Source organism: Chaetodon auriga, chromosome 2 (genome assembly GCF_051107435.1).
Source record: "Chaetodon auriga isolate fChaAug3 chromosome 2, fChaAug3.hap1, whole genome shotgun sequence".
Taxonomy (NCBI): Eukaryota; Metazoa; Chordata; class Actinopteri; order Chaetodontiformes; family Chaetodontidae; genus Chaetodon; species Chaetodon auriga.
Genome location: NC_135075.1, coordinates 14,144,754 through 14,166,243, shown reverse-complemented (window position 1 = coordinate 14,166,243; position 21,490 = coordinate 14,144,754). Strand labels below are relative to the sequence as shown.

General features: G+C 42.2%; 1 protein-coding gene across 1 annotated transcript; it reads right to left on the bottom strand.

The window, feature by feature from the left end:
- Positions 1-1,742: 1,742 nt before the first annotated feature.
- Positions 1,743-19,763, bottom strand: LOC143336181 (arf-GAP with GTPase, ANK repeat and PH domain-containing protein 1-like). The gene is made up of 20 exons (XM_076756150.1): positions 18,885-19,763; positions 17,091-18,336; positions 11,393-11,451; positions 11,215-11,302; positions 10,878-10,963; positions 10,465-10,606; positions 10,242-10,376; positions 10,023-10,144; positions 9,749-9,910; positions 8,774-8,857; positions 8,392-8,496; positions 8,132-8,291; positions 7,517-7,645; positions 7,274-7,411; positions 7,114-7,173; positions 6,552-6,703; positions 5,798-5,888; positions 4,703-4,925; positions 4,198-4,501; positions 1,743-3,765 (listed from the first exon to the last, which is right to left on the bottom strand). Exons 2-20 carry the CDS (start codon positions 18,250-18,252, stop codon positions 3,496-3,498), a joined length of 3,672 nt encoding a protein of 1,223 aa, XP_076612265.1. The 5' UTR covers positions 18,253-18,336; positions 18,885-19,763; the 3' UTR covers positions 1,743-3,495.
- Positions 19,764-21,490: the final 1,727 nt, after the last annotated feature.

Genomic DNA, 21,490 nt, shown 5'->3' with positions numbered 1-21,490 from the left:
ATGCTCCACACAAGCTTGCATCATCTGAAAGGCACCATTGCGCACTAATTATAGAAGTGCAAGTCGATCAAAGAGCTTTTTATGTCAAACACTGTAGCTTGGATCCAGCCCCATGCTGTATACCGCTGTCATACTGACTATTTATCAACGTAATGTAAAGTATCAAAGGAGTCATAAAGCTCAGAGCGGCTGTGAATGTGAGTGAAAGCAGAATGTGATTCACAGCATCCCAGATCTCACAGCGCATGTGTTCCTCTGAAATTTAGTCTCAGTGGCAAAGCATTCATTTTTGTCCTTATTTAGTCCCTCTGCTCTGTCCCAGCCCTCCTGGCACATATTCCTGAATCTCCTTCTAGGATTATCATGAGGATTTCACTTTTAATAGCTGAGTGGACAAACAGGAGATTCGGAGAAACAAAGCTTGTGAGAGTAACTCTAAAACAAGTCCAAAAAATGCCTTTTATTAGTTTAGATAGTTTGATTGTATGATGCATACATTTATTTGTTTTTATTTTGAGTCAAGTTTTGTATTTAAAATACCTCTTAATGAGCCAAGGACTGGTCAGAGCCGTATAAGCCTGATGCTGATGGGTGAACACACACACACACACACACACACACACACACACACAGATATTCCATTCTGAACATGCTGATCTCAGTTTTGTCATTTCAGTTATACCTGGCAGTTATTACAACCCTGATTCCAGGGTTGTAATGAAAGGTGGGATGCTGTGTAAAACCTCCACACAAACAGAATGCTATCATCTGCAAACAAATTGTTTACCAACAACAGTTTCACAAAGTGTTCCTGAGCTCACATAGTAACATCCTTTATACAATCATGTGTTCATGAAGTGGTGAACCTCTCTCCATCCTCGCTTGTGAATGACTGAGCCTTTCCAGGATGCTCCTTTCATACCCAATCATGATACTATCACCTGTTACCAATCAACCTGTTTACCTGTGGAATGTTCCAAACAGGTGTTTTTGGAACATTCCATTACTTTCTCAGTCTTTAGTTGCTCCTGAACCAACTTGTTTGAAATGTGTTGCTGAATCAAATTCAGAATAAGCACAAAAATCAATGAAGTTGATGAGGTTAAAGATTAAATTAATAGTCTTTGTACTGTTTTCAGTTGAGTTTATGTCAAAAAGGATTAGCAAGTGATCACATTCTGTTTCATTTATGTTTTACACAGCATCCCAACAGGATTTCTGAACACATAAACCTCAATCATCCCCACACTGGCATGAATTCTTAAGTAGCCTTCTAATCACTGTGTTGTGTCACTTTTGTCTCTATATGTATTTTCCAAGAAAAATCACTTTACTGCTGTGAATCCATGAAACTGCGACCATCTCAGCGATGGTATCATGGTGTAAAAATGAGTCTTTGACCTAGAAAGAAGTAGGTCAAAGCCAGTAGGGGCCTTAAACAAGAACTGGTTTGATCCAGGAGATCTCGTGTTCAAATGCTCGTCGAGTGTTAAGTGATGGCCACTGGCTCCACCTGTCCAGAAAGCAGCTCACAGCTCGGTTTGAAACACGAACCCTCTGCACACCAGCATGATGCAACCATGCTGCCTGATGCTCGTGCTGCTGAAACCCTCATTAACGGTCGTTGTTAATTTTTGACACAGCTGGAAAATGAACAAATGAGGCTCGGCTCGCCTTTTGAAATGAGGTGTGCTATGAGGCCAGACACGGGAAAACACACAACTCCGAACAAAACACCAGCACAGCTTGGGCAGTAGCCTTAGTGTATTGATAATGAATGCTCTATGAGTCATTGCATGAGTAAAAAAATACAAATGGAGAGAGATGCTTACATCACAGACATGTACACTCAGTGGCGTCTTCAGATTAACACAAAAATACATACAGTACTGCAGGAGGGTTGTTTTTTTATGCCATTTTTAAAATATTAACGTGGGCAACATTCCTCTATTTCATGTAGATTTTCATCCACTTACAAATATAATCATAGTCATTCGAAGGCCCAGTTTTATAGATCAGAACCAAGTTTTAATCTATTAAACCACTCTATTTAATTAGTCACAGCAGGAATAATATTAGTCAAGTAAAAAATAAAACACCCTGACAGTCCACCGAAACTGTATCATCTAAAAGAAAAACACGTTAGTGTTGAAAATCATGAGCTCAAACCAGTCGGTTTTTGTATACATTCAATCAAAATCAAGGCATCTCACCTGTTCATTTACACGTCTAGTATTACACTCCTGCCTTGATAGTGAGCTGCTGCTGGAGTCATAATGCACACATCATGTACAGTGTTTATGTCACGCACAGTGATACAAACATAACATAGAAATCTCAGTCTTGGATTTCAAAGAGTTAATCAGGTGGTTATTAAAGGAAAACTGAACCAAGACGCTGTGCAGCAAATCTCTGAACAGCTATGAGTAACCCTTTGAGTTTTATACACAGAACCAACTGTACAAATCATACAATAACAATCTTGAAAATGAAGCACTTCTTAAATTTTTAGAATTATAATATTTTATCAATGCATTTCTATACAGTTATTTTGATTATCTTTAAAACAGCCTCTCTTTTTCAGCCACTGTAAAGGTTTTTTTTTATTCTTTTTTTATTTTTTTCAACTCAATAACACCATTATTTATGCACAGAATGACCGGCTGTGTTGAACGTAACGCAGCATATGCACTCTGAATTTAAAACCGACATTCACTGTCAATAACGGTAAGAAGTGTGGATGTGTGGAGGGTTGGGATTTCAAGCAGATAGAGACCAACTTGAAAAACAGAGACGTCCATCTATGAAATCGTAAACTTATTGCAGTTCTTTACTGTAAATGCTAAGATAAGCTTGTTTGAGGCCGAAGGCAAATTTCCATTCTTAAAGGGCCACTGTGTAGGATTTAGTGGCATCTACCAACTGAATACAAATGTGGAAAAATGTGGAAAAAAACTCTCTCTAGAGCCAGTGTTTGGTCTGACCCTTCTGGGCTACTGTAGGAACAAAACACAACAATTCCTATTTTCAGGTGATTAAACACTAATGAACATACATCTGAATATATATTTTTTTTCTACCAGTGGATCCCCCTGAATCCTACACACTGGACCTCCAACTGAGTGGAGAGTTGAATATTGACTGCATGATGAAATAAGAATCATACCAGCTGGTATACAGTGCAATACATTCCTGTTGAATCTGTACCCCCCTGTTCTTTCATCTGACCGTCTACTGTGCGTACAAAGTGTAGTGAGGAAAATTTCTCTTTTTGTTTTGGTTAAATCCTTCTCGCAGACTGAACGAGCCTGTGTGATCACCGGTGTGTGTTTTCATACCTGACCAACACAAGCACCCTTCAGAGCCTCAGGGAGCGCAACATCTGGCAACATGTTCACAAGTCCTGCAGTTCCTGTGTGAGTGTACAGGACACTATGACGGCAAAGCGACAAGCTCACACACACAGGCACACACGCACACTTTACCACATGTTGATTATGACACCGCTCTTCTGGACGTGCTGTAACTCAAGCTGGTGCTGCCACTCTTGTGCGAGATCTTGAGTGTCGTGGCAACTGTCAGGCTGGGCGTCATGGCAGCAGGGAAGCTGGACGTCGCGGCTGCTGCGAAACCGACCGTGGCGATCGGTTCGTTTGGGCATCCGTGCTGGAGCAAGATGTCGACACACTCCTGGCTGCCGGCACTGCGAGCCAGAACCAGCGCTGTCTGCCCCTGAGCGTCCCGGTACCGAACATCACAGCCGTACTGCAGGGAACGAAGAAACACAGGATAAAAAACTGGATTAGATGATGCAATTATCCCATATTTCACATTTTAATGAGGTCTGATCATATGTAGAATGAGTTGCAACATCGGCCTCAAAGAGGTGCTTTAAATTTTCCCAACAAGCCGTGACTCAGTGAGTTTTAGTGTCTTTCACACATATAGATCACCCTTGAATGGTCTGCTGAGTCATCACTTTGAGGTTCTTGAAGGGTAACGCTTATTATTTTGCCAGTATTGTATGACTCAACACATTGCTGTGATGCAATATTTTGCATTATTTCATACCTAGTCGACGCTGCACATTGACTGTAACATTATCTCTGTTCCTATGCACTGCTCTTGGTGATATGAGTCAGACCGTCCATACAAAAGTATTTGTGATTTCTGTATCAGAGGAGGAGGTCAACACACCCAAACAAGAAGCTGCGTCATCACCACATCAGCCTGCTGACAGGCAGCGTGCAGGGCAGAGCCGGGCAGTCGCAGCGCTAAGAGCGACCTGGAGGAGAGCGCCAGGCTGAGAGGGGCGTTAATGTCCTCTTTAGTGCAGTGGGCCAAAAGGAGCAGCAGCTTGGGGAGGTTGTGCTCCATCACTGCCAAGAGAAGACGGCCGGATAGCGTGATGTCTGGGCCCTCGCCAGGAGTTGGAGGAGGCAACGGCGCCACAAACAGCTTTTGCTCATATTTGGCCCGGATCCACGACTCCCGCTCCTCGCTGAACAAGCAAAGAGAAATGAGAAGATGATGAATATTCAGTGAAACACATTTACAGCTTCTTGTCTTTCTGACAATGGCATTTTCTTCCCATTGAAAACAGTAAACTCAGACACACATCATTTCTGAGTATGCAGCTCACACTTACATGCTGTTAAACATTAAACTAAACCACCCCACTTTTTTGACCATATGTCCTCACCGTGTAGCATCAGGTGCTGGTTTGCGGCGGCCCAGTGTGCGCGCCTCCCATATACTGTTCACCATGTGGTTGCCGATGGCACTGAGAACCAGCGTGAGCTCCCGTGGCAGATCATCAAGGTCCAGCGAGCGAACCCGCGACAGGTGGGTGCCCAAGTTTCTGTGGATCCCTGAACACTCGATACATATGAGAGCGCCCAGGTTCAGACTGGCCCAGGTTGGATCTGGGAGAGAACACAACAAATTAGGCTGCCGCTTCATCTGAAACTGGACTATGAACATATGGTTGATAGATTTCCTCCACTTAGATATGCCAGTTTGGCCAAGCCGTGCCGTCAAAGTGAAAAAAGTGTGTGAAATCCTTCTTGGAAAAGTTTTCAAGCAGAGCTGTTAAATCTGTGGCCAGTGTACCAAATGATATTTTCCCCTGAAGCTCTGGCCCTTTAAAGTGTTCCAACATTAGAGGAATTCAGCACTTGATCTATTTTTGGTTGGTTTAGTGATGTCTAAGCCGCTGATTTGAATTTTAGAGTATTTCTTGCTTTTTTTTTTTGATGATATTTTGCTGCCTACATTTCTGAAAACAAAGATTCCTCATTATACCTTGTAGGTCATTTCTCCTGTGTTGGACTGAAAGCAAACATTTGAACGTCCCTCCCTGATTGACTCAACTGACTCAACTCGCAATTAACATTGTGGTGATGTAGTTCTTTTTTTTGTCAGGTATTTTTCCTTCTGGTAGTAAAAGAAAGAGCAACTTCAAAGCCTGGATGGTAACAGATGAGGATTCAGACTCCACATGATTTTCTCCCCACTCTTCACAGCTTACTGCCCCAACTAAAGAGGCAGGAACTCAAAAAATAAATAAATAAATACAAATATGGACAACTTTGTTGTTGTCTGAAAACTGGTTGAGTCTTATATCAACATCAGACGTTGACAATGGAAAAAAATGAGCAAAGAGCAAATGACAGCAGTGCTTGGGAGTGATGACGCATGTGCAGTGTTGGAATGAGACGAGGTGGGTAATGTGCCCAAACCAGACACTGATATGAACAAATGCAAAGGGGAGAAAAGCTGTTACTGTGTCACTTACTTGGAGCGTCGCAGTCAACACAGAAGTTGTTGCCCTTTGCGTTGCGGATCGCCTGCAGAGCCACTGCTTCGCTCTGGCTGTTCTTGCGAGCCTGTAGAAAGCATGCATAAATGTTTCAAATAAGAGAAACAGCAGTCATCTAACATGCTGTGATATGAGCTGTGCTAACAGCTCTCATTATTAATAACAATGATTAGAATTTCCAAATCTCCTTGTGAAGCTATGGCAGGCTATAATCACTATTATGACCATTTAAAGCTGTAAAATTATTGGTTTTAGCCTCCTAGGACATACATTTCTCATAAAGAAATGCATCATGGGATTAAAGTAATTACTGAGAATCATTACATTAGTGGCAATTAACATTTTTGGAGATGATTGAACTAATTCCACACAAGGACACACTCCCCGCTCAGGAACAGAAACCAGCACAGCCCATTAGTGGACAGGACAACATACAGTTTTCGAGATGGGGAGGGTTTGGTAATGGCAAATCTCACCGACTGCCCTCATCCGCTTTAAAAGAGAGTCCAGGCCAGCGTCTCCTCAGAGAAAACTGTTCTTATCCAAGAGTCTCAATACACAGCACACAATATGATTATACAGCCCTCCAAATGTACCTCCAAGGGCAGATAATGTCACGTATTCACATTTCATGTAGCATAATAGATATCCATGACTACCATCTGTTGCCTATATTGTGCTTTCTTAAATAAGAAAGTTGCCTTCCTGTACGCCTTTTGTTCATTCTTGCCTTGTTCTTGCTGCTCTCACACAGCTGCAGGCTGGCCAGGATCTGGCTCTCAATGACTTGGACCCACGAGTCCCTTTCTTCCACACTCTGGGCTTCGAAGTGCCAAGTCTGGCCAGTGCTCGACACGATGAGGAAGTCAAAGTTATCCTCATCTAACAGATGAGAAAAATCCATTAAACATACAAGAGATTCTGCATCAGGTCTTATTCAGATGTCGACATTTCAGTAACAGATTGAACATTATAACCTAAAAAGTCTTTTTTAGTTTGCATGCATCAGTGCAGTTCAGTGTCCGTGTGTGACCGACTATTAGGCATAAGCAAGTCTTCTTATATTAACTGTTGAATTATAGCCAAAATGTTCATTTACATGCTAAAATGTACATATATGGAGGGAAAAATAATTTGATGTATAGAAAGCATATCAATTAAATAGTCATTATTTAGCCATTCTACAACAAGGTTGATGCAATATAACGTCTTTGTGACAAGAAAACTCAACACAAGCTTGTGCAGCGGGTCAGTCAGAGTGTGAAAGATGCAACATGACAGATCAACATTACCTGTCTTGCTTACGTTTCTTAAACTACCAAAGCTTTTAAGTTTCCACATTTTCCGCTTGGCTGCAAGAGAAGATAGAAAATGTCACAGAAAAGACAACGAGAGAAAGGAAAGACATAACAAATGTTTCATAAAAACACATGTGGAGCTCTTGGCGTTTACCATCTGCTTGGCCAATGGTTGCGTCTCCTTTCTGGTTCATACTCTTCTTCCTGCGATGCTTCTTCCTGTCTGTCACTGGGGATGAGGAGCCTACATCTTTGGTGGAGGAGGAGCTGGACACACCATCAACTGCAGAGTCTGGTCACAAGATCACACAAAAACATACCAAATTCAATGTATCTGACACAAAACATGCATGTTTGTGAGCTAAATGTATGCACAGATGAAAGGTCCTTTACTCACCAACACTCTGAGCATGGTTAGATAGCGTAGAGGGACATCGCTGCACCCCTCTGTTACTCCTCAGGAACAGTGCACCACCCAGTCCTTCCATTTCCTCTACTTGCAGGAGGCTGCTGGCGCTTACAGGGACTAAAGAGATGACAGCAAGCACGCACTTAATAATAAAGTAATGTAGACAAAGTTCAAATAAAAACAGAGCTACAGAAAAAATGCATTACTGATTCTGGATGCATGAACACCAGAGGAAATAAATGATAAAGAGCATGACTGAAGAAGTTTTTAAGACACACACTTCTAAAACTTGTGAAATCCCTTATGGTGCGCTTTTCTCCCTTTGTAAAGATTTTGCATTCCCATGCATTTTTCCCTCTCTCATACAGAGGTCTGACCCCTCCCCACAAAAAAAGTCTTAAAATACTAGGAACGGTGCATTTACTGTACTTCTGATTCTCATCTCTGCTTTTTTCCCCAACTCCATTTCTTAACCATTGTTGTTATTTTTTACTATACCTGGTCTTTCCTATTCAGGGCCTAACTCACATGTGCCTCAGCTTTAATCCTTGGGAAATAGTACTTAAATAAATGAGTCGGTGGTTTTCATGTTTATTGTTTGACCTGGGCTGACACCCTCGGGTGCTGGCACATCTTTGACCCGTCCGTTGAGGCCGACTGGAAGGCCGCATGTGGGGACGGCACGAGGTGGTCGCTTTCCCGGCACCTTCACCGTCACTCTCAGCAGGTCCATCTCTTTCCCCGGAGCATTCAGCATGTAGTCCTGCCAAGCCAAACATCGACCATCACCATCAACCACTAGCTGTCAGTGGTGCTTTCAGCAGCATAATGCTTCAGATCGTTCTGTCAACACGCTGACTCACATTGACACTGGAGTGATAGGACAGTATGCCGTCGTTGGACAGCGTGACATACTTCTTCTTCCACTCTTTGTTGAGCGAGTTCCCACTGCGCTTCAGCAAGATGCCCTGATGGAGGTGACGACAAATGAAGAGTGAGAATTTATTGCCAATGTCTTGCATGTCCATATCACAGGTTTCAGCAGCATGATGACTGCCGGCTGCCAAAAACACCCACTATCCTATTAATCAGGCCAATATGGGAGCTCACAACACTTCATCACACCGCATGATGAGACTACCTTCACACACTTGATTTCAAGTGACTGCTGGTGCGGTGTCTTCTGCAGAGGGTCATTAGATACATCGTATTTGTTTCTGCATTGAGTGTGAATCTGAGTCGTACCTGTTTGATGGGAATGGAGCGTCCACTGCCCAGATCGCCCTTACAGTCTGCGCTCCTTCTGTTGGAGTCACTGCCTCTCCGGCCCTACACAGAGCAGAGAAGCAGTAACTGCATCAGAGGCAACACTGGGGTAACTGCTTAAACAATATAATTCAGGATGGAAGTTTTTCTTATCACTGTGCACTTCATCACAAAGCCATACAAAGCATTTGGAAATATGAATGGAGATAAATGTAAGTGATATCTATAGAAATTAGTTTAATCAGTGCCACCGAGCCTTACATTAAAGCTGAGATAATCGATATTTCAAGATTTGCAATGTTCCTGTTGACCTCAGAAAGTTTCATAGTCAAATCCCAAACCAAGTTTTTAGCATAAATGACTTTTCCATTATGTTATTTGACAATTTGGCTTGTGAAAAGGCTCTTTTTCCCAACATCAAACATCAAAGAGAATGCAGTTATCTACAGACAGCGCCGGGTAACAACAAACCTCTTTTATCATCTCAGAAGAAAACAGAAAATATTTGAGAGGCCAGTCTGACCACAACTTCTTTCGTCCTTTTTCTTTAAACAGTTCACTATAATCTAAAGGATATGACAAATACTGATACAACCCTGATTTCAAAAATGTTGGGATGCTGCATAAGCATAAATAAAACAGAATGTTATATCTTGCAAATCCTTTTTGACGTATACTCAAATGAAAACAGTACAAAGAAAATATATTTAATGTTTGACCTCATCAGCTTCATTGATTTTTGTAAATATCTGCTTTTTCTGAGTTTGATGCAGCAACACGTTTCAAACATGAGAACCTGGCAAATGTGAGGTCAAAGTCAAAAAGAAAGAAAGAAAGAAAGAAAGAAAGAAAGAAAGAAAGAAAGAAAAGAAAAGGTAGAGAGTATAAAAATAAAAGGGTGCATAAGCACGAGTGCTTGGTCCCCTAAAAAGCGATCACTTGACGAGTATGTACCGCAAATCGGGAGGTGCGTCTCCGGGTGGCGCTGCGAACTGACCCGGGTGTGGCACTTTCCTGTTTATCTCCTCTTGCTGTCCTGCCGATCTCCTTATGGCTGATCACAGGAGTGGAGGGAAGTGATGAGGAGTAATCACTGCTCTGACCACCGTTACTGGCCTAAAGAGAGGAAAGATCCGGAGCAAGAAGGGGTGGCGGCAAGGAATGAGGTGATAATTAAATTTGTTACACAAGAAATACACAGAAATAGGAACAGATGGTCCAGTTTTACCTGTCCTGGAAAGACACCTGACACTGGGGTGGAGCCTCCAGAGTGACTGGGAGAGTTAGGTAGAGATTTACAGGAGGCCAGTAGAGCAGCTTGCTTCTTGGCTGCCATGATCTTCTGAGCAGCTGTGGAACAGAATAAAAAAATCTGAAACATTAGCTTGAAAAAAGACACATAACCTTCATATCTCTGCCCCGGTCTGACTTTGAAAGGGATTCATACCGTCAGTGAAGACTCTGTTCACATTGAGGCCGTATGTCGCACAGGTTTCATAGTAAGTGCAGCGCCGCACGTCTGAGCAGAGCTGTCTGGCCCTGGCATCGTCTATAACTCTGGGGTTGGTGCTGCTGATCTTATCTAGAAAAAGCATGAATCACAAATGCACCAAAAGTCCATGTCTACAAACATTTGAGTTCAAAGCACATGTTGTGTCTGAGTGTCTTACCCTGAGTGCCAACTACTATGAAAGGTATCTCTGAAACAGGCCGGTGGACAGCCAGCTGGTGGTAGATTTTGTAAACTTCCTGGAAACTGGCCTCATTTTCCAAACTGAAGACCAAGATAACTGCATCCACCCAACTCGCAAACTGAAGACAACGGAAGAGCAGAAGAGCAGCACTCAAAACACACAGAAACAGGCTGATGGTGAGGACCAAATTACACCAAGTTTAACTGGTTGTCCAGTTTTACCAAGTTCAGTCAGGCCACATTCCTCTGTCCAAATCCAACCAGAGCACAGACATACAAAGTATTTGGAAATATGAATGGAGTTAAATGTAAGCGATATCTATAGAAATTAGTTTAATGAGTGCGACTGAGCCTTATATTAAAGCTGAGCTAATCAATATTTCAACCCACCTGAGCACCTGGGAGTTCCGTCTCTTCTCTGATTATCAACAGGTGACTCTGTCCATCAACCAGGACATCCTTAATGTACTGGCGCCCTGTAAACACACAGTAAGAATGAACAAGAGTTGTTATAGGCCTCTTTCACAGAAGCTTGTCTGGCTTATTAAAGCAGGAAATGAATTAACAGCAAGCCATGTCCCTGGACCATTTAAATGGAATATAGCCACTATTAATTAATTATTAATGCATGAAAGGTAGATTCTATATGGTCTACTGTCAGTTATGTACTGACAATGTCATAGAAAAACACACATAAAGGTTGTAGATGAGGATGTGTGAAACAAACCCTCAGCGTTCTCCAGCTGCAGGTAACTTCCTGTCAGGTGTCTGTGGACCAGAGCCGATTTCCCACTGCACAGACCTCCCAAAACACCCTGCAGAGCACAAACACACAGACAGAGAAAATATTGCTTTAGTGTTAAATCCCTCTCACCGGTTTGTAAAAGTGATGTCCTGATGCTTACCAGGTGAAGCTCCTGTATAGTTTGGCTCATGGTCCATTCTTGACTGCTGGTGCATGCAGCTGAGGACGACAACAAACAGATGACACATGCAGGAGAGGGGATTAATTGAAAAGAAAAAAAGTAATTATACAAGAACAAAATTTTAAATATTTGATGTAATATTATTCCAACTTACAGAGGATACAAACTGTAGATCAGACAACTTTGCAATTGCTACAAGCTTTAAGCTAACATATGGGTTTTCCCCTGCTTCCAGTGTAGCTAGGCTAGGCTAGGCTAGGCTACAAAGCTCCATAGACATAATTAGCAATGACCTTCTCATCTGACTGTAAGCAAGACGGCAAACTAATTCTAAAAGCATCAGACAGCTTTAAGAGGTGTGTCATAGGCCTACAGGAGGTCTGGGAAGCAAAGGTAGTTAGCATCCATTGAAATAAAAGAAAAAGAAAAAGAAATGCTAAATTGTTCTTATGTATATGTTGTTAGAATCCAGAATAGTTACCCACACACCCATGAGTCACCTGGGTTTTGTTTAGAATCAGGAAACTGAAGGCAAAAGCTAACTAGGCTAACCATGCCCCCAGCTTCCAGTCATTGTACTAAGCTAAGCTAAGCTAAGCTAAACAAAACCCAGACCTATTTCTGTAAAGGTACAAAGAAAGAGTTGACACCACACAACTTGTCTGCCTCTGGCTAAAATAAGCCTATTTCCCCAAAATGATGGAGTATTCCTTAAAAAGAATGACGGCCGGCTGTGTTTCTGACAGCCTGTGGAGACAGTGAGGAGAGCGTCCAAGCCTCCCCACCGAGAGGCTGCAGCTCCCAGACATGAGCGCCCACACGACTCAGTCAAGTGTACAAAATCTGCAAGTCTACAAGAGTTACTGAGCTATCTTCACTTTACACACCACATTTCTGCCTTTCTTCAACGTTAACCCGCAAAAACCCTCCAAACAAGTCATTTATTCTTTCATTCAACATTAAAAACGCATTCATCTTATTAAAAAAAAAAAAAAAAAGGCAAAATGAATTCAGCCAGCTGTGGTGAGATAATTCATCTTGTTCCCGGAGCAGTTTCCCTCATTTCATGAATTTTATAGAAGTCTGTGTCAACTGAAACAAGACCGAATATGCCACTTGGTAGTCTGTGGTATTAAAAGTGAAACCTCCTCCTTTCAAAAAAAGGCCTTTGAAAGGAGCAGAAACAAGTCAAATAACATAAAATAAAAATGATGTCGTACTGTAATAAAGATTTTTTGAAGTTTCATCAAAACACTTCGAGCTATTATTGTCTATCACTGAGTTATACAGAGTCTTAATACTACTGCAGTGATTACCTCATCGAGTAAGATTACATTGACTGTAATTTCTAAAATATAGGAATATAGGAAACTGCTCTGGGAAAATGAAATTACTACAATGGTGAAAAAGTCTTGACAGCTGAATCTGAGGCCAAACACCTCGTTAAGATGGAGGTTTTATACGGAATGATCAATAGTGGGACACGTCAGCATTATTTTGAATCAGGCAAAAAGGAAATGGCTCCTTTAGAAATGATAGAAGATAACTGCTGTCAGGTGACTCATCCGGCTCCAGCACACCATGTTTAGGTTGAGGCAGACGTCAGCCTCTCCAGAGACGAGCGAACTCACTCCCCTGTCAGTGCTTTATAGTGTCTGCATCAGAAATCTACGAAATCGAATCACTTGTTAACTAGAAACAAACCTTTAAAGACAAAAGCTTTTATTTCAACAGAGAAGAAGATCTAAGACCATTTATTGAATGTTTAAAAAACTTCACAGGTTTCCTGGCTTTGGTTTAGTGATAAGAAACTCCACTTGGCAGAAACAATATGATGACTGAATGTAATTATTACAAACCCACACTATGTTCCAAGTGTCATGATGATAAATAGTTGTGAGAATATGGCTGAATATATCGACGTCACTGCTTATCTGTGATCATAATGATGCTCCAGCTGTGTGGGTTTACTGTGCAGCACTCAGGTTAATGCGGTATCAGATTCGGTGTTAATGTACTAAAATAAAACTGGAAGAAAAAAAAAAAAAGGTCAAATCCTCTAACAAAAATTCATGAAGGTGGTATAGACAGCAAGCTTAGCTGCATGTGTTCAGTTTTTACTGGAGTCTTTGTGAGGTGGTTACAGCACTATAGCAGCTGTTTAAATTTATGCTTATTCTTAGTTTTACTACTCCATAGCTCACTCTCTAATTCAATTCTGAGGTCATGGATATATTTCTGTTCCACACTCCACAGAAAATATCAATCACAAGTCACTTCCTCTCTCATATTCAGCCATAAAGTTTTGCTGCAAAGGAATGATTCAGCCAGCGCATCATTATTTTGGATAATGAGGATCTCTGAAGAAGGTGGAATAAGACAGATGAGTCCACTGGTCAAACAAATGACATATTGAAACAGATTTCTTTCATGAATTTACTTACAGTCCTTTCCTTTACTGATGGACATTTTTTTTTTTTTTTTTTTTTTTTTTTTACATTTTAAGGGTTTAAGTTCTGCATTAAAAGACTTGCTGAGGATATCTTTACAGTGAGGTTTCACTTAACATTCACATTTGAGTGCCTTAGCTCTAACCTCAGTAGAATTACAGCCAAGGTGCCTCTGTGAGAGGATATTCAATAAAACACACACACACACACACACACACACACACACACACATACACACATACACACACAGCTGGGAAGGACGCCACAAGCATCTGCATACAAGGCTAAATGGAGAAAGACAAATGATAAATACTAACACACATGCACACACACACACACACACACACACACACACACGCACAGTTGTGTTTCCACCACTTTTGGGGACATTACATAGATTTACATTCATTTCCTCCAGACTGACCCTGTGCATAACCATAAGCACTACTTGCCAAAACCTATCCTTAAGTTTTTACCCAAAAATGTGATGATTTACATCATGAGGACTTGTGTTTTGTCCCCATAAGGAAGGCAAGTATTAACAATGTGACTGTGTAAACAGATTTATGTCCTCACAACATAAGTAATACACACACATACACACACACTCTGGATAACACTATACAAGTACCTACAGGTATAAATCACTGCAGAAATCATCATCAGCAGAGATAACAACACATTCTGTTTGCACACACACAACTGCACTCACACACACATGCGCGCACACACACACAAACTGTGAAGTTGTCAGGTCACGTTGCATTCGGACGGAGCCACGGTGTCGGCCTCCTCTCCAGGGGACACAGATTCTAACTTTAAACCCCCTCATCCCCATCTTTGGGCAATCCCCACGCCCCCACACTCCCCTCCATCAACAGCGTCACACCACAGACCAAATAGCATCTCTCACGGCTTGCTGTTGCCATGGCAACTCCATTTTCCAGAAGCCTCCAGCCCGAGTCTCTATACAATAAATGGTCTCTCATGGATACAGCGACATGTATGAGCGGCAGGGACATGATGTCCACCTGTGCACGTATGATGCTGAAAATATGCCGGTGTGTGTCTCTACACAATTCGACAACCATTTTCTGAATTCAACTTGATCAATGATGTTCATCTGTCATCAGAACAGTGACACAATACGCTGAAATTACAAGTTTAACATGGCCGAGCACTTAAACACAATATAGCGTCAGCGAATGAATAGGCTCCATTTGAAGGCTGATTAACTCTATGCACAGAGCAGGAAGTAGCAGGTTCCCGCTCTCCTCCGATGAACACAGCTCTGTGTATCCCCAACCTTAATTATTCATGTCCCACTTACTACTGACAAATTATTCAGAGCTTACTCCGATACCAAACTCTCTGTCAAAGATGATTTTCTTTAGATTATATCAATATAGATTAAAGATTGATAAAGTTGCATAATTTCCTTTATTCCAAATAGAGACGTCTGAATAGTTCATGAGGTGTTTTTGTAATTTTTGACAAGACTGAACTGATTTCTATCTGTTTGAGTGTCAGGATTTGGGGAACAGAGATCCAAAACGTTAAGTACAAATGGAGAGACAGATCACAGCATCTCAACCCTTTGCACTATGAGAATGGACAGTGAAGCTGATAAAGAACAATGTGTACTGAATTTTAAAACTTTGTCTGCAGCACTATTTCAGTTAAAAATCCTGCTTGTGGCTGGTTTTAGTTTGGTTGTTTGTGTGTTATATTACTTATCCTTGCAACCGTTTTTATTTACAGCTAAATAATCACCTCTCCAAACCTCTTGGGGGTGTTCAGGGTCTTTAGAAAATGGATCCAGGTTTTGTCAAGGAAGATACATCTTTATAATAATCTAGTGATTATTATAGGGATGCAACGATTATAGTCATCGTCAGTCAATTAGTTGATTCGAGTATTTGATTGTTTGGTGTGTGAGCTGTCAGAAAACAGAGAAAAATTTGACGTGACATCTTCAAATAGTTTTTTTTTTTGTTCGAACACCAGTCCAAAACCCCAAAATACTGAGAACTATCACATAAGATGAAGCAAAAGCAGCAAATCCTCACATTTGAGAAGCAAGAAACAAGAATCTTTCAGTATTTTTGCTTGAAAAATCATTTAAGGGACTAATCGCATATCAGAATAATCTGCTACTTGTTTCAACTCTTGGTCATTAAGGAATTTGAGTTGTGGTTTATCTGCTTGTGCCCATGATGCATGATGTCTGTTAACATGATAAAAGCCTGGACTCAAGCTCTAATACATAGTACCTAGTACATACTGAAATCTCAGATGTCATATTGCTTTGAAAGCTTGCTCTGTTGTTTCCTTCACGGAAGACCTTCATGTCTGTTTCTATAGGCCTGTTTTTACATTTCAGTGAAGGAGCACCTCATTATTGGATACGATTGTCGGTACTGTTATCAGTCGTGTTCACCAGATGTCGCAAAGTTATTCTGTAGCCTTCAGATTTAGTTTCAGATACACAGTTTCCATAAATCCCCAGCAAATCTCTCAAAGACAAGAAAGGTTACCCACTCCTGATCTCAGACAAGCTTTCAGTCACATCAGTCAGAGTTTAAACCGAAAGCAAGAGTGTAAGTCACATCTCATCTATTTCACCGAAGGAAACCACAGCAGCTTAACCTAACTGAAAAATAACCACAGAAGACACTTTTAGTGCTCTAGCCGAATTCAAATCCATTTTGCATGAAAATAAGCACAATAAATTCATGCTCACCTGATAACTGAGGGTGGCAACTGTATTTAAGTCGAGCATCAGTGGAACGAGATGGAAGCACATTTTTTTGGTTCTGGAACAACTCCAGAGAGAGCAATGTAAGCGACATAAATGTATGATCCTGTGTAATCACATTAAGCAAAATGGTCTTCTTAGTCATTTAAATTTCAGCCTAAGTGGGCACTCATGGATGAACTGAAACAACAGATGTGTCAGCCGTTTTTTTTTGTTTTTGTTTTTGTTTTTTACCTCCAGCACCAAATTCTGATCCATATGAATGTGTTGGTTCATGAGACTGATCCTTTATTTTAAGTATGTGCTGCACTGTGGGGCTGAAAATGAATCAGAAGAGTTAAAATGTTTGAAATTGTGTGAATAGAAACGTTGGTATAAAGTATTAAACCTATCACAACTGTAAATCTGTTGTAAAAAGCCTGTGAAACGCTCTGTGTGCAGACACAGTAGATGCATGAGGCGGCCTTACCTTCCTCCTCGCTCGAGCCCCTTTCCACAGCTGGATAGAGGGGAGGTGCAGTGCTGACGCTGGGTGGCGCAGCTGTACTTTTGGTGAAAATGCCACTGATAAACTTCAGCATCTTTCTGTCACGGGGAGGAGCCCGCTGGATTGTTCCTCCCTGGCCCTCCTTCCCCTTCTTCTGATCCTCAGAGAGGGAATGTAGGTCGCTGTTGTCCAGGGTACGACTTGTACCTTTTCTCTGAGGCCTGGACAAGTCGGTGGCAGGAGGAGCAGACAGGGAAATAGAAACCGTCTTAAATCTCTCCCCCTGAGGACTGTCCCTGGTCATTATGCCTGAAAATCCCCCGCTGATGGGCACTCCGGGGCGAATGAGCGTGCCCCTGCCATCGCTGTCAGCCCAGGACGCCCTGTAAGGCCCCAGAGTTGTAGCTGCCATTAAGGGGGACTGGTCCCCGACACGGTTATCCCTTCGATCCAGAGTCTTAGCAGAGTGGTACACGCTTGTGTTGGCCTCTCTGAGGTCCCTCCAGCACGCGGAGTTGCCTGCTGCATGTGACCTCATCAGGGCTTCAGGACGCTGGCTGACCTGCGGCGGGATGGAGAAAGGGAGGCTGCAACGTGAGCGGCTGTTGAGGTCCGCCCCATTTTCACCCTTTAGGAACAGCATGGGGGGCTCTCTGTAGAGCTCCGTCTTGGGGCGCAAGGCATCTGAGCGAGGCCCCTCTCGGCGCACCGGTCCCTCAGAGGTAGTTCCTCCATACACTTTGACCATTTGCCGAGCAGGTGGATGTACAAAAGAAGTGTCTTTGCTTTTACCCACTGATACGATGTCCTTTTGGTGTCCATGAGTTTCCCTCCTCTCAGGCTTCCCCCAACACTCAACAGGGCTGCCATATTTGACCTGCGCCTGTTCTACTTCTTCTTCCACCTGTGTGTTTTCTTTCTCTGCCACTTGTGTACATACAGGTCCTTCCTCCTTTTCAGGGGCATTGCTCACCTCCCTCTCCTCCTCCTGCTCCTCCTCCTCCTTCTTCTTAGGGCTCCCTTCCCCCTCTGGAAGAGCCTCCTTCTGGTTCCCTGCTACATCCTCTGGCACAGCCTCAACCTTCACCAGAGTGAGGGAGATGAGGTAGGTGGTGCGTCTCTGTGGGTTGCCTGCCTTGCTCATCGGGACAGCAGACTTCAGCGCAGTGGCACCAGCTCTCTGACCTAGCCAGACCTGCACACCTCAGTCATGGCAACCAGGACGAGACTGAAGCGGAGGAAAGAGAAAATCTGAGATCAAACACAGACACCTGATCGAGCCTCATAGAGCTGATTGTGGCTGATATCAGGCCTGTGAATTTGACAGGAAGCCTGGTTTTCTTTTTCAATAATATAAGACACAAAGGGTAATTGAAAAAAGTGAGGAATTCTTCGAATTGCAAATTTCCAGAATATATTTAAAAGGCTGACCCAGTGGTGAAATAAGTCTAGACTGTTTTTTTAATGCCTCCATTAATCCTCCTCAATGCACACCGCTACTACTGGTTTCTACCACTGATTCATTCATAATCCTCCCCTCACTTTTCCTTCTTAAACTCATTTATTCTGCACAAATCTGACATCTAGACACACGGATAGATACAAGGCGACATTTCTCTTTACTGTGTTGATGTCTTAACCTCATATTTCCGCCTGGAATTATGCAACAGTCAGTACATTCGCTTGATCCATTTCTTGACTAGGACTTAAAATGAATATTGGCTGAATAATGCCACCTTACTACAGCATGTGTCTTGGCTTTTGCTCATATCATACCTTCATACTCCCTGAAGAATATCCATCGCACAGTTCCTTGTACATTTGATTTGATGAAGAATTTATCTCGCCATGAGACTACCATTAATATCAAATGGCACATCAAACAAGGCTGAGGAAAAAAATGAGCCCCAGCTCACGAGTCCAAGAGAAAAAACAGGTGAAAGGGAACAGGGTGCAAAAACATCAAAATGGAAATCATTCACTTGTCACGAAGCGTCTGGCAGCTGGAGCCTCCATTCGACAATGTCATGCATAAAATTATGTATGCACGGTGTGAGGGTCACTGGGAGATGCCAAAAAACATCTGTTGTTATGTCTCCAGAATGCTATTTTTTTTAGAAAAAAAAAAGGAGAGATGAAGTAGCCAGATTTATGCAACCCAAGCAATGCTTCCTTGTGCCTGTATCCCTCTGGAGAGCAGCTCCTCTCGTTCACCGCATCCTCTCTTCCGAGTGCCTCATCCAATTAGCAAGTCAATAAAATGTGTCTGTGAGGCAGAGGAAGCCCACCAGCTCACCACAGCCCCTCCTCCTTTTTTTCCCTCCTCTTCTCGCTGCCACAGAGCCTTGCAGCCCCCCTGCTAGTCCGCCGTTAGCCTGCTGCACACCCAGCTCCACACTGGATCCAGCTCCGGCAAACACGCTGAGGATGGGATGCTCGCAGTGAGGCGGTGGTGGCGGTGGTGGTGGTCCTTGCCCACGTTCATCAGATTTTTATCTGTGCAGACACAACAAAAGAGACAGGAGGGAGGAAGAGAAACGCTCAGCTCTGCTCCTGCCAATGCATCTGCTCTGTCTCCAGCTCTTTCTCTCCCCTCTCCTCTTTTCCAGAGCAATTTATGGGCAGCTCCTGCTCTCTCTCCCTGCCTCGCTGTCTGTCCCCTCTGACGGAGAAAGTGAGGACGCACAAGAGAGAAAAATGTCTTTGGATCGTTGCAGCAGGACAATAAAATAGAAAGAGAATAGAAATGTGTAGCGAGGGAAATTGAATTAAGTACGAGTAATTAAACTACGCAGAGAAGAAACTGAAGATACTAATATGGGCGTGCAGGTGAAGAAAGGGGAGGAAAAATGTGGTTTATGGAAATAAAACATGCACAAATTATCTCTTGAAGATGTTTCTCTTTTCACTGCACAGCCTCTTTTTGCAGGGAAGCCGCTCCTCTTCCCTCTCTGCTCGTCTCCTCATCATCAACCTGCCTACATCTAAAAAATGATTCAAAAATCAAGTTAATTAGCTTTCTTGGTTTTGTCAGTCTTACAGCTAAACATGAGTTCCCTGATCCTCTATAAATGAAATGAGTATTTGCATCAATCAAAACACAGCAATTACACCCAAACAAGATTAAACTGTAAACCTTAAAGCAGGAAAACTGAGATAAAATAGAAGTATCTGTTTTGGAATATGAATCGAGACTATGTGTGCGCAAATATTTGACATGGCATGCTATTAGCTTTAAGCAAATACTTTAGGTCTATTTAGGTCAGAAGCATGTCACAAATAATATGTTAGATGTGTAGATTGTAGCTCAGCAGTAACATCCTTATTGCACCATAGATTTCTCTTCGATTTCCATATCAATTTATGGAATTACGCCTCTTATTTTGATGAAATAGTGCCAGCTGGTGTCTATTTTGGAGGATGGAAAAACACGCTAAGAGCTGGAGCTGGAATTTTACTTGAGTGCAGCCGGATGGATAATTTCACTGTTAGTTTAGATTATTCAATTCGCTTTCTGAGAGTTTGAGAATAAGACTGACATTATTTCAAGCCTGTAAGATAAATATGTACCCAGTTAGCTTAGCATAAAGATGGAGCTAGCCTTATCATTTGTACACTTTTGTAGGAATTATATCATGGATTAAATGAGATACACTAGGGTGTTGATTAGCTTTAGTGGCCAAACTAGCTAAGACAGTCTGTTTCCAGTCTTCATGCTAAGCTAAGGTAGCCAGCTGCTGGTGGTAGCTTCATATTTACTGTACAGACATCTGTGATATCAATCTTCTCATCTCACTCTGGGCTAGACAGCCAATAAGCATGTTTCCCCAAATGCTGAACAATTCGTTCAACTCAGCCTTTTAGTCATTACAGGTTGCATGCTATACCATGGATGGCTGTTTAGTACGAATTTAACATTCGTTTATACTGGGGGGATACTGCAGTCTACAGTTGCATAAATTAAAGGACCAGTGTGTAGGATTTAGTGGCATCTTGTGGTGAGGTTGCAGGTTGCAGGTTGAAGCCAACTGAACATCCTTCGCCTCACCCTTCACTTTCAAAGAGAAACTTCAGTGCCAAGAAGAACATAAAAATGTGACAGGCGCTAGAGCCAATGTTTCGGTGGCGATTCTTATTTTCAAGTGATTCCACACTCATGAAAACATCTTCATATTATTTTCCATTTTCTGTCAAAAGAGCCCCCTAAATCTTACACGTTGGCCCTTTAACAGTGAAAGCTGTATAAAAATCTGTTTTAAACTTTGAGAGAATAATGTCATCAGAGCTTGGACTTGGAAACAACACTTGTGTTTTTTTAGATAAATCCTGAGTTACCAACTCAAAGAGTGAAAGATGAGAGGGTTTAGCAGGCCGAATTGGTC